This window comes from Ambystoma mexicanum, chromosome 12 (genome assembly GCF_040938575.1).
Source record: "Ambystoma mexicanum isolate Mex_15411 chromosome 12, UKY_AmexF1_1, whole genome shotgun sequence".
In the NCBI taxonomy this organism is placed as follows: domain Eukaryota; kingdom Metazoa; phylum Chordata; class Amphibia; order Caudata; family Ambystomatidae; genus Ambystoma; species Ambystoma mexicanum.
In genome coordinates, this window is record NC_090936.1 from 692,602,283 (window position 1) to 692,616,362 (window position 14,080).

The 14,080-nt window shown below is 46.2% G+C and overlaps 1 protein-coding gene across 2 annotated transcripts in view; it reads left to right on the forward strand.

Annotated features, from left to right (window-relative positions):
- Positions 1–14,080, forward strand: part of GTSE1 (G2 and S-phase expressed 1) — a 1,052,868-nt gene that overhangs the window by 653,904 nt on the left and 384,884 nt on the right. For both annotated transcript variants that reach the window (XM_069629229.1, XM_069629230.1), the window contains exon 9: positions 10,844–10,910. In XM_069629229.1, the coding sequence (XP_069485330.1) occupies positions 10,844–10,910 (67 nt within the window). The remainder of the gene's footprint in view (positions 1–10,843; positions 10,911–14,080) is intronic.

Here is a 14,080-nt window from a genome sequence, read left to right on the forward strand (position 1 = left end):
TGCAGGGGCAAACTTTGAGGGGCCCTTGAATGCCCAAAAATAGGAATTCTGCCTTAACTGCCTTTTTCCGCACTTATCCAGATGCACAAACAACCCCTTCTACATCCACAATAAATGGATTTCAAGTAAGCTCCTCCAAATTAGGAAAGCATGCTGAAGATTTTAACTTCATTGGAGGAAATCTGTTCCCAGGCTGATAAATGCCTGAAGAGGCACCAGAGCCAATGTCTGAGCAAAAAAGACAGCCTTTTGTCACGGACAATGGCAACAACACTGCAGCATTGTTTAAAATTCACCATAGCAAAGTAATGCCACTTTCACAGCCCCTTCCTTCACTAAATCTTTGCAATCATGTCCAAGGTCTAGAACCATGGAACTAAAATCTCCTTTTTACCTTCCCCCTCCTTCATGATTCACTTCATTACCTCGCCTGTCTCCCTCCACCACCGCAAGCAAGCCAATTTAGGCTTTTTCCGCACAATATTCTGAAGGCCATCAAGGCTGCAGGCCATTAATCCTCCTTGACCTTCATGGTGTTGAACACTGTCAACCACCCCATCCTCCTCACTTCCAGGGTTGGTTCAATATCCAATAAAGCACTTGCCTGGCTAAACTCCATCTCCTGAGGCAGATCCAAGCAAGCCCAACTTGGGCCCTACAAATCCTACCTGGACTGGCAATTCCAAAGTGTCCCTATTATCTCCTTTCACTTCAATGCCTAAATGAGGCAATTGACAGAAATAGACAGATACTTTAATCTTGCAACTATACAAATCACATGCCCTCTGGATCCTGACATTTCAGTTCTTGTCAACCATTTGCAACCCTCCATAGCTTTCTCAAATTTGTTCATGGATGGATGTCTTTCTAGAAATCTCTCAGCGTTGACGCATCTGTTTATATTCTCAACTCACTTACCTGGCCCTCTCAACTGGGCCCAATGCTTGCACCCTCCAAGTCAGTCCAGAATCTAGGGTTCCACTCTGAGCAGAATTTCATGCACACTGAGATCGCCCATCTAATTAAATCATGTCTGTTTCAGCACAAGCTAGCACAGGACTGATCAGAGCTATAATTGTATCAAATTTTCAACCTCAAAACCAACAACCACATAGCCACTGCTATCCCTCTTCTTAATTTGCTTCCTGAATAGGGTTAATTTGCCCTTCTTGACCCAGCAAATCCTCCATGATCAAGGACACCAACACCTCATTCATCAAGCCCCATCGGCCAACAAGACCACTTCGATGATCTTGCTTCACCTTTCTGCATGTTGAAAGATTCTCTAAACAATGCATGGTTTTGATGTCAGTTTACTGTCTAAGCCCCACCCTCTGGAACTTGCTGTGGCCTTGTCTGGGGATCCCTCAACTTTTCTTCTGTCCCAGACCTTTTAAAGTCTTTTTGCTGCTACCAGCTACAACTGCTTGGCTAATGTACTCTGAAGCAAGCTTTAAATTGCACGGTCCCGGAAAAAGAACTGTAAAAAAATGTCTATGAACCGGAGTGGCGTGCATTCATGTATTACTTTAAAGGTCCTAATAAAACAGAGGTGCCAGCTAAAAAGCCTGCCTTTCGCGTAAAACTATATGGGCATGTACCCTTTTAGTCCCTTTACAAGGAGTTTAAAAGTTGTAAATGTTCCCAATGGGAATTAATGCTGAAATCCATAAACCAACTGCAGTTATGGCTTGACGCCAGATAGAATTTTTCTACCATTCAGGTGCAGCCAACCCAAGGGAAGATTCTCACTCCTCCCCCCCCTGAATCCCCCGCCCCGCCCCAACACAACCCTTTTTAAAGGGCTCCTGTTGCAGGTTTGAGACCTAACCAAGCAGAGGACAGTCCAAGCAGGATTCGTACAATAGAAGGCAATGTTGATTTGTGGCAGAGGGTATCTTGCAGAACCATACTAATCCCAGACCCAAGGGTCTGCTGAAGATTCCAAAGCATAGCACAGGACCTGGGGACAAGTATTTAAGGTGCCAATCAATGAGGATTATGCTTGGAAATGGCAGGAGAGCCCAGTGAGTGCACAGTTTGGTTTGCAGGGATGGGACAAGGGTCCGGCACCCTGGTACTTGAACTTTGGAGCTGAGACAACCCAGATAGATGAAAAGCATATCTGTTCCCAGGTGGACGGCCCACCAGCCAAAAGACGAGGCAGCGATGGGCCAGACACTGGAAATGGCAAGACTGGGCATGTAGCCAACAAAAAATAGTCCCATGACTGGGGTCACCCAAGAATTGAGGGAAAAAACCAAAGCCAGAACACAACCGGAGGTGATCTGAACCATATTTTCTGTAACGTCCCGTACAGGTAATCTTGACCTTTCAAACCTGCTGTAAATCTTTAAAGCATTCTTAGCATAATAGTACAAATACTGACCTTCCCTTCTTCAGGCACTTTGTCCAGGATGGTTTTGCATGGAGGCAGCACAGCAACACAGAAATGGCCCCAGCACAGGACGGTGACTCCAGTCGTCTGGGATGAGGGATTTCAGAAGCCAAAGAGACCTTAAGCAGGACAAAGTCGCGAAGATGCAGCCAATATGGCCAACTCGGGTCCTCAAGTGCAGCAGCCCATTATTATGGTAGTATTGTAATTGGAATAAGCATCTGAAGAATGGGCAGGTTCTTTTATGCCCATTTACTTGGAGGCTGGTGTCAGCCCCCCAACGACACATGAGGCAATCAGATTTTGGTGGGAAGCCATTGGGGAGATTGTCCTTAAAGCCCTTTGGGTCAGGGTCCTCTGGTATATATCCTTCTGACTCTGGTACTCCTAGTAATTACCTCATGGTCACAAGACTCGCCAAGTGCTAGTCGTGGCAGAGCAGCCAAGGCCTGACTTAAAGGAGTTGGAATTGGGTAGTTCAATTCCAGCACACAGTCTTACCAAATAAGAGGGCCCACATATGAGTTGTATTAAAAATGTAATCTTTATGTTAAAAAGCAAAGAGAAAAACAAAACACTTGCAGGTAAGTAAAACTGTGTAGACCAGAGACATCGCAATGTAGCAAGTATACATTTTTAAATGAGCATTCTTTGAGTCCAAGCCCTTCTTTAAAAGGGAACTGCAGTAAACAGTGTGCAAAAACATTGCAGTTCAGGTAGGCAAGCTCACAAGACCAGGTGGGACCAGTATTGCGAATAGGGTCTGTTTTTCACTGGAGAGTTACCCCATTACAAACGTTCCCCAAGGAGCAGTTCCTGGAGTATTGGTGGGTCAGACCCTCAAGAGTTTGAGCAGATAGAGGCCTGGGGATGAAAAAAGAAATGAAGATGCCTTCCAGCATTGCTTATATGTCTGGAGAGCAATAGCCCGGGACTGGTTAAGTAGTATGTGGTTGGCATTTTCCAGAGGTGGTTGTTTAATGGGTTATTTAGTGACCATTGTACACTCCGTGAACGCATTACCAGTGCAGAATGGGACCCTTGTGAAGGATGATTATTCTCAATTTGGAGATGACTAGGTCAGTGGTCTGAGCCAGAGGAGCAGAAAGGATGGATGGCTGTGGTTGCTTACGTCATCCTCTTGTATAGCACTATTCCACTCCTGAGAAGTGGGACGGTTTTGGCAAGACCCCCAACAAAGGGCGGATATCTAAGAAAAGTACAAGAAAGTACTCCAGAGAAGAGCCAGACACCAAGGATGGCACAGGAATGCATGTTCAGTGGCAAGGTCGCAGGACTTGGCAACATAGCCTCTGGAGCATCTCAAGTGAGTTGGAACCGTAGCGCTTGCCTTCGCGTTCCGTGGTAAAGATGCTCTAGTCTGTTGGGCTCAGTCTTGAGGTTCCTGGCAGTAAAAGGCTTCCACCTCTGGTTATTCCTGCATCGCTGGACCCAGGAGCCTCAGGGAGATGAGACCTATAAGCAGGAACTATGATCAATTTGTTACTACCAGATCAGTGGAAATGAGCACAGTTGTGGATACCTTCTGGTCCTCTTTGGTGAGGCAGAGCTTTGCCACAGTGTACTTTCTCAAGCAGCAGGACTTTCAGAGGGCATGATCGAAGAGATATAGCTGAAGGCAGGACCATTGGGCAAGGGGGCGATAGGTCTGCTTTCATCCTCCAAAACCCATGAGTGAACACTACACCCAAATGCACACCAATTCAAACAGAGGGGTGGTCAATCAATGGCAGACCATCCTTCCAAGCACATCCATGCCTTTTGGGAAGGTCTCGGTGATGATTCCACGCTGTCCCAGACAGTCAACTGCCAGTTTGAATTGGTTGCAGGCTGACTACTGCCCCCAGTCTTGGGACACACACCTAGTGGCCAAAGGTACCTTCTCATGTACAGTGAAGGACGAGGGATAGTTGGGTGGCCACTCAGGTTTTTGAGAAACTACAACCTCCATTTTGATTAGTAGAGGGCAGAAGGGTCAAATAGAACCAGGCCAGTTAAAATAGACTCCACCCAGTGGAACCTTTTTACATATAGAAAACAAGCTTTCAACAGCCTAGCCACATGACTGTTGAGATGGATTTCCAAAATCAAGTCTGGGGGTGGATTTTGGGAGGCCAACCCAGGGTTCGAAAATTGAGGGGAGCTGGGAGCTATATAGCTGCGTGTAGCCTAAAATAGCCTGGGTAGCTTGCTAAATAGATACCAGGAGCTACTTCTAGCTCCCCATGGCAACTGATGTCAAACATACCTATGTGAATTTAAATCTATGCATTTGGGACAATCTCTAAACAAACGTTATGCTTTAAATGTTGTATAGATGTGTGTTAAAGGGTCGGTGTATAAAATGGTATGGTTACATCTTATTCAGAGTTTAGATTTGCCGAATGCCATGTACGTTCCCCAGTGTTAGCTCCTCGTAAGTGTTTATTGGTCAGTGTATATTGCTAGATACATAAAAACTGCATTTAGCTCCTGCTTAGCCAGTCATAATTTCAAGCCCTGCAACCTATTATGGTGAACAGGGAATCACCGTCGTTTAGCCCAACCCAATCAAGTTAAGGTAGCAGAGCGGCTAGGCTTGGACTCAGCAGGGCTGTGAGAGTGGACTAGGGCTATGACGAGTCCACGGAGCACAACACCAATAATTCCAGTCCGACAGGCAAGTACAAAAATATTCAATGATTTATTAGGCCTTTAAAATATACACTAAGCTAGTGAAATCTCGGCAAATATTCTTGCACTTGCTCTGTTGCACTTAGAGTTGTGCTAATAGTATTTGTGCGAGGGGTTCTTTTTCCCTTTTTATTGCCAAATGATTTTCTATCTCGCCGATTGGGCTGCCTCGTCATATTGAAATAGAATTTCTGAAGGGGATAAAGAATGCGCACAACAAGGTCCCTTCAGTTGAAGTGGACATCTGTATGCTCAATTGCCCATATGAGAGAGTGCGAGGGGTGGCACACACGACATGCAGAAGTTAAATCCACTTTCTAGCACAGAGTCACTGATCTTTTGGAATAGTGGAGTCACTCTTGAGAGCCCCAAGCTACACAACCTTGGCTCGGCTACTTAATATACTGAACCCCAAAATACTCAATGAATTTGTTCTTTCACCCAATTTCACTGCATATAAATGCAGGAGGGCCCCCCCCTCCACAAGCCCCACTCCCCCATAACACTGCAATTCTTAATAACGTTCACCTCCCCACGTATTTATGCAGTGAAATGGGTCATCCGAAATTCAGCATTTTCAGATTTGGTATTTTTGCCACAAAATAAAGGGCTTATGCTAACATCCCCAAGACTTCAGAGAACAGACTTACTCTGTGATTGAGTAATGGGCTCTAATAAAGGCTGAGTGCAAGGAGCATGCAGCTACTGCTAGAACAGAGTGGGAGACAAGGGAAGATGCTGTAAAGGTTGTAGAAGAGGCAGACCCCAGAGGTTACAGTGGGGCACAAGACTGGAGGAGGCTCCAGTTCTCATACTTCACCCCTAGCTTCCGTCCCTGATGACTCTGCACATCCAATAGGTTGTTACTTTGCATTTGTATAGCGCCTTATGTACCATTGGCATGATCTCAAGGCGCTGGTATGTTGAACGCCCTCGGGAACCGTAGTTCAAGTCAGTAGAGAGAGAGTTATAAGGTGCGTGTGAGCACTGGATATGTGTGCAGCAGGTGTGGCATTCGTATGATAGCTGCTTCTTAGCGGGTAGGTGTGGTGGTTGGGAGATCATGAGTATGTGTTCGTTCTGGCAGGGTGTTATCCAGACCAATTCTGGCTGCGTTAGGCCTGAGTAGAACGCCTGGGCTGGCGGTGTGTAGCCAGCTGTGTTTAATTAGGATTATGGGGAGTATGAGGCAGGTGTTGGTATGAGAACAACTATACCAAATGTGTCATACTATCGCTTTGTTCTAGTTGAGTGGCGGTGTATAGAAGAGAGTAAGCGTGGAGATGTGATATGGTAGTTTACATTAGGTGCTTGTGATTGAGCGCACTCGAACCGTCTCGTGCGCTCCAACCGTTCCATGCACTCTAACCATTTTTGTACAGTGTCCATGTCCATTCCATGCCCTCTGTTCCATGCATTCCATCCGTTACATGTACTCCCTCAGTTCTATGCATTCTATCTGTTCAATCAGTTCCATGTATTCCTTCTGATCCATGCACTTCGTCTGATCAATGCATGTTACCCCCTCATCAGCCAGTCCATCTATTTCGTCCGTTCCACCCACTTCAACCGTACTACCCACCTTATCCGTTCTACAAGCATCATCCGTTGCATCCACTTCACCCGTTGCATCCACTTCACCCGTTCTATCGGCTACATCCGCTCCACACTCTACATTCGTTGTCATTATCTGATCCCCTTAACCTGGATTTATCAAGTGTTCTAGGAAAGCAAATATGGAGCCGGATAACTACAGGTAATAAGTCTGCAGTTTGATGAAACAAAAGGATGATTCCTCACTGACAGTAGGAGTTAGTGTCGCAACAACAGAGAATCTCTCACCACGTCCTTCAACAAGGGTGGAGGAAATCATCTCGGATCCTCTTGTGGAGTCCTACATCAACTCTGGTGAACACTGGCTTTGAATGAAAAGACTCTTCTGACTGGTCATTTGTAAGGGAGCGTATTGTAACTAAACTCGACCCGACAGACCACAAAGGAGTTATGAAAATGGTGAGTCTGCTGAACAGGGAGGTCAATGTTCTCCAGAAAACCGTGGACAAACACTTTCCAGCTACTGTAACAGAAGTCTGAAGCAGAACTGTGGTTACAGGAGAAATCTGAGCCAAATGTCAGGGTGAGCATGCTCCTTCCTATATGTCCATTCTTGCTAGAATCATAGCCAGTTTTAGCAGGCAAAGTATATGGACCTGCCCAGCAACAGACGTTTGGGTACCAGGATGTGTACTGGGATCAGGCAGTCCCAGCCCCTATGTCCGGACTTACACACAAACTGCGTTTGCCCAGGAAAGCAGCAGCTTTTCCCAGGGAAGGGCTTCCCATACATGGCAATTACAGACAGAGGATTTGGAAGGACAAAGAATATGGCCAACGGACTGGCAAAAACCTCATGGCACAGATATATTTTATGGTGATAGCTACCTTTCAGTAGCCATTTTCGATAAATGCAAGGTGCACGAGTAATAAAAAGTAGATCTGCTGCCACCAGCCCATCCTATGCACATTGTAGTCATGATTCCTGCCCCTCATGTCCCCAGCCCTCCAAGATGTCAGGCTGGAGCCAGGCCACGATCACCTACATGGCCCTCAATGGCCCCTCCATCCCTCCAGAGACCCACTTAAAGTCAGACTTGGCGCTTGTGGCACCAGACTCACTCATTCCCATAGGATAACATTGGGGATTGGACTTGTAGTGCATTGATAGGGTCAAGATGGATGCCCCGACATATTTCAGTTCCCAGAACTGCATGTGCAGTCTAGTCTTTTGGGTGTGGTTCAGCCCAGAGACACCTGGGATACCCAGAGACTATTTAAGCCACGCCCAGGCTGAGAAACATGCTTTGTTTTTTCTGCACCTGCAGCGTGACACTCAACGTGTTCAGTTCGGTCTCCAGTAGGCCTGCATCTTCTGTGCTCAGCTCCTACAAGAACACCGTTAGGAACAGCCTTACCTTGCAGCTCTTCTGCCCATCATTCATCACTTCTTGTGTTCTGCGCACATCTTCGGCGGTGTCATTCCCATCCCGGCACACCGCTTCCTAAGGAAAAGGGAAAAAAACAAAAAAGGCATTAGTAAGTATTCAGCAAATCTTCGCTTAATTTTAAAGACTGTACAAGCTTCAAACGCTTAGCTGATTCCCAGCCGCTCTGGGGGAACTCTGTCTCCGGAACTTCTCACCCATCTGCAAGAGGGAAAAGACACTCCAGGTTAACGTGGAAACATCTAGAGGCGCTGCATACCGCGCTTACTCACCGCGTTTCTTCTTCATAACCGGCATCCACGCTGAAAACGTCGCGGCACCTAAGACACAGAAAAAGAACTCAGTTCAATACAAATACGAAAGGGTAGCATTGCGCTCTCACTCACCTTCAGCTCTACTCATCTCAGCAGCACGTCGCCATCCCCGGACGCCGGCCATCATCTAAGGAAGGAAAGGAACCAAGTTGGAGAACTGTTCAAAAGACTCATTATACTTACCTGTCGGACTCTTGCCAGGGAAGTAACTAGGCAGCAACGAGCCAGCATCAATCAACGCGCCCCTGCACTGAAAGCAGGACGGAGAGCACACTTTCCAAGAAAACAAGGTGAGCTGTGGATCAAAGGGAATGGTTGGACCCCGGTGAAGAAGGGGTTCAAGCACACAGACAATAGGGAGTTAAACTCTACCAATCCTGTGTTTCGGGCCCAGTCTCCAGTAGAGTAGACTCCAGGGAAGGGTTTGAGGTCGTAAGAGGTCAGAACAGGCTGAGTGACGTCCCCGTGGATACCAGGTGAGCGTTATAATTGTAAATATAACAAAAAAGCTACTACAGAAAGTTAATAAGTATCCTAACCGCATTTCACTTTAAGGTGAGTTGTGCAATTGTAACAATACAAGAAATTCGGACAGTTTCTCAGTGCTATTATACTTTTGGGCTGGTCATTTCCCCATGATGAGCCAAAAAACAAGCGGTAACGCAGAAGGCTTTGCTTGGCTCCCAAGAACATCCGGTCAGGAGTCAAAGCAAAGAAAAGGTGTGCCTTAGAGGTCAATGGGATTAAAGCCGCAAAAAGAAAATTTCCTAAATGACTAATCAAGAGGGGATCAAAGATTCTTAAATTGGGCTAAAAACTGAGCTATGTCCTTGTCGGGCTTGAGATTAGAGACCAGACATGAGCCCAGGAAAGAAAAAAGTACACAGGGCTACAATGTGGGCAAAACGTTGACTTTCTGGCCAACACCAGCCAAAAAGGCTGCTCGTAATAACCGCCAAACACTCTGGTCCACCCTCACACATGCTTTATATGGGGCTTTGGGGCAGAAAACCAGGGTACCCCAATCCTTACTGTTGTTTTTGCTCACTTTTAATGGGGAAAGGTCATATAAGGAAGGCAGGCAAGTAAGGCTTAGGGATTTCCATCCTGACTTTTTGGACTTGAGCAGATCATAGAAAAAGGACTGACCCATCGAAGTCTATGGGCCAAAAGCCACAAAAAGACACTTTCCTCACCATTCTGTCCTAAAAGTGGGCATATCAGAACCAGTAGGACTGAGAATACAGTACAGTGTGGGGGGAGTGGCAGAGGTTGACTGAATGGTACAGCAGTTCCTGGCTAAAGCAGGGTAGGGATTAGTTTTGAAGCAACACAAATTGATCCCGGAGATTGTGTAGGGATTATTTGGTGAATTCTAGATTAAATTGAATGGATTTGAGGCTGGTTGCTCGGCTACACATTCTGGATAATGTGACGAGGGGCATGTTGTGGATGTTAAGCCTCCCATTTGCTGCCACTATGGGGTGTCCGTGGCCTGAATGTGAGGTAACCATTGAAAATTTTATAGGGGTTGCAAGTGACAGCCATAGATCAGCTGGGTGTATAGATACTCCGAAGAGGGGTTGAATGAGGAAGAGGCAACTGGTGGCTCAAATAGTGGTCTGTCAGCTGACACCAGAGATTTATACTGGAGCCAGTCAAACATGTGCTAGTGTCACTGTATACTACTTCAAAACTAAGCCCTTTGAATTTCTGGAAAGAACCTTTTGGCAGTAAGTAGGGGGGAGTTGCAGTTTCGAGGCGGGGTGGTGGTTATCGTTCCCATTTTTAAAGCAGCTTACTTGAACACAACAGCAAGAATGTAGTCTTCACCCAGCAGTTTGCAGCTGTGACCTTGAGTGTGAGGGGAGAAGGACAATGTCTATGGAAACATTAACCCTTATTTCGTTTGTGTTGGTTGGAGCATAGGTTAACTGGCAACTGGATATTGTTTTGCCCACTCAGATTGGCCATGGTGAAGTGGCCTCCCAAGAGGGCATGCATCAAATGAAGGGAAATGGCTCACGTTTGTGTTTAATTGGTCTGGATTCTTAACTCTTGCAACCTCTACTCCCCATCCCTATAATTCTGGTCTAGTTGGATCATTGCATTAGGATCAGTTGGATCTTGCTTATGAGGAGATTGCATAAAATGCTTAAGTGGCATCTGTTTTGGTAGGTTTTGTTAATTAAGGAACCAGGACATTCTCTGGGTAGATTGTTCTGCGGGTATTGGTAACTTCATGTCTGAAAAAAACGATATGAAATGAAAGATGGTGGAAGCGAGTGAACTGGAGAATACAATACATTTATGCATTTTTATTGTATTGTCAGCAGTATGCTGCTATAATGTGCTTATCAAATTAAATGCAACCTAAATTATGACTAATGTGTTTGGCGATTGACTGCTTACAGTGCTTTTACTTTATTGCTTAGCGTCGTCGCTTGAAGTCCCCAAAATCATGCAACCAAAGAGGCTACTAACTAGCAATGGCATTGGAAGGTAAGTTATACATTCATTAGCTTGGAAAATGTAAGTGTTGTACATTTTGTCTAAGCATGGCAACAAGTCAAATGACTGCAGTGGTCAGCATATTTAAAAGTTGCAGAAACTGTATTCCTCCATACTTTTGCCCCCTTTTCGATTTCCTAAATCCCTCTCGGTCTGCCCCTCAGGTAAGCAAGTAAGCATTGGAGGATGTTTCTCCTTAGGTCAAAACCTTTTTTTTCTATAGCTACGAACAGCAGGTGGTGGCGGCGGCAGCAGCAGCAATCTCACTGGCTTTATTTGAAGTTTTGTGTAAAGAAACAGCTTAGAACCACTCATAGTGGTTTCAATGCTCACTTTATTCAGTAACTCAGTTTGGGCCCTTGACAAATGAAAGGACTTTTACTTATTTATTCTCTCATCCACGAGAGCACAGTGTCTGCTAAGTGAGCACCTCTTTCAGGGCACCCTGGTCTAGTAACTCCTTTTCAGAGGCCTCTGGTTACTGGAGAGACCTGTGTTCCCATTTCGACCCGGAGCAACAACGTGGTTCGCTATGGAGTGTCTAAATCTGAGGGGCAATCAGGAGGCTCCCCATAAACTATTTAATACTGGGGAACACCTCAGGTGGGAAGGAAACCAGAATTCCCTCTGAGCGTGCAAGTCCAGAAAAGTCATTAAAGTTACAAGGAAAGATCCTCCGCACATAATCTGCTCTAGTGATGGCCTTGCTCACTAAGCCTAGGCCTCAAGTTAATGCACATTAAAATCCACAAAATTGAGGATGCAGCCAATGCGTGGGAAACTGCTGCTTTGACACGAGCTGAAAAAGGAGCTCTCAGGACTGCCTGTGCTACGTGGCAGTGAGCAAGTTTGTATCCTAGTGCCTCTTTTGGTAGGGTGCCTTTTGCTCCCAACTGAGGTAGTCCACTCCTACAGCTATCACTCCCACTCGCCCTACATCTGCCAGCATCTTCCTCTGCATTAGTGTATACGGGCCTGTGGTTTAGAAGTGCAAGGCGGCTAGCCTGCCAGCCAATTTCATTGGCCTTGCAGGCTATACCTCTTCTTGCACCTTGACAGCTCATTGGAGGATGGTTCTATTCATTCAGTTTCAGGTTTAATACAAGCACCTCCTACCTTGACTGGCTCTGTCCCAATGCCCATTGACACATTAAACAAAGATCGGTTTGTCGGACCATCTCAGAAGCAATCTTTATTGTGTAGCACTGCTGGAGGCAAACACAAAGCCAGAGGGACCCCCTGTAACAGAAAAATACTCCCCTTCCGTCAGAATCCACCAAGCTTTTATGCATTTGCGAGTATCGTTAATGATTTTGAATCAAGTCTTTGCAAACTAGCATAAAAGGGAGGCGTTCTCAGTATATCCAGTTTGTGCCGTGCAAGCGCTTTACAGTCCTAATCGGACAGTCCAGGATATTGCACTGTGAAATTTATCATTACACAGCATGGAAAGTCATTCTGCAGCAAGGAATAGTTTTTTGACATTTTGCAAGCAAATTGACTGGTGGGTGTTGGATAACACAATGTCAGTGTCAGGGTACAAGGAAGAGGCAGTGTCTCTGTAAAAGGGCCAGGCAGTCCTTATTTTCACCTAGCTTATGTTGTCTGTGCTAACAATTTAATGTGAAGGGTCCCCGAAGTGCCAGGCCTGCTTGTTTGGCTCTACCTTTTTTGTTTGGAATGTTTACATTTTATATTAAAACATTGAATGATCGTTCTCACTTGCAAGGGTGCAAGTATTCCTCTTCTATGTTCCCCCTTATTACCCAGTCGCCCACACTTCTCTCACTTACCAATTCTTAATCACAACTACTCTCATATGGCTCAAGTGGTTATGTGCATGACTGGCAAACTACCAAGTAACCACTCTCCCAACTCGCACTTTACGCTCTCCAGTTCCTCGGCATTTCTTTCTCGGCAGCTTTGCCCCAGCCTCCCTTTTGCCACTCCCCAAACTGCTCCTTCCTACTTCATCCCACAACCTTCCTCCCAGTCTATTGCGCTACTCTCCCACTTGATCTCCCCATATTCTGCTCGCTCCCTTTTCTCAGCCATTCCCTTTCTGGCCAGTCATTTTCCTTTTTCAAAGAAATTTTCGCTTCCACCTGCGCAGGAGAACACGCAAGATCGATCATAAATGACTCCCTTTCCTCTGGTATCTTTCCCGACGCATTCAAAACGGTTCATGTCAAACCTCTAATAAAAAAAACCTTCCCTCGACCCTCTCGAGCCCAAAAATTACCGTCCTATCTCAAACGCCAGGTTCCTTGCCAAACTCATTGACCGAACCGCCTACTCCCAACTAAATGCCTGTGTCGAAGCCAACAATCTCCTTGACCCTGCACAATCAGGTTTCCGAGCCAGTCACAGAACTGAAATCACCCTAACCTCAATCTGGGATGACCTTAAAATGACGGCAGACTCCGCGGGATGCGGCGCATTAATCCTTCTTGACCTATCCGCCGCATTCGAATCACTCAATCCTCCTGGACCGCCTCCACTCCCTAGGAATTTGTGGAACCGCCCTTAAATGGATAGACTCATTCCTCAAAGATGGGTACCAAATAACGATACTCTCCACCTATTCCTCCCAATTCCGGCCAGTCGACACAGGAGTCCCACAAGGAGCATGCTGATCTGCCCTCCTGTTCAATCTCTGCTTGATCACCCTCCCACCAATAATTTGTTCGCACAACATCCTGTGTTACAGCTACACCGACAACACAACTAATTCTAAAACTCCTGAACTCAAAACTCAACTCCCGACCTGGCCTCCTGCCTCCTTGACATAGAGCTCTGGATGACCCAAAGCCACCTCCTTGTTATACACCTCCAAAACGGAAATCATGGTATGTGGCAACCCCGAACTTCTGCCGCACGCACTACCCTGGCCACCCGCCATGGGCAACTCACCGACCCTCCCTCCAACTCAGTGAAAAATCTTGGATGCACCCTTGACTCTGACCTAACGCACTCGCACCAAGTCAATGTCCTGCCACTACCACCTTAAAACCCTTAGGCGCACCTTTCCATATCTCTCCTTCCCCAACAGACTGTCCGTGGTCCAATCAATCGTTATATCAAAACTTGACTACGCAAACCCCCTATACCTCGGACTCAACGTGTATCAACTGAATAAACTCCAAAGGGCACAAAACGCT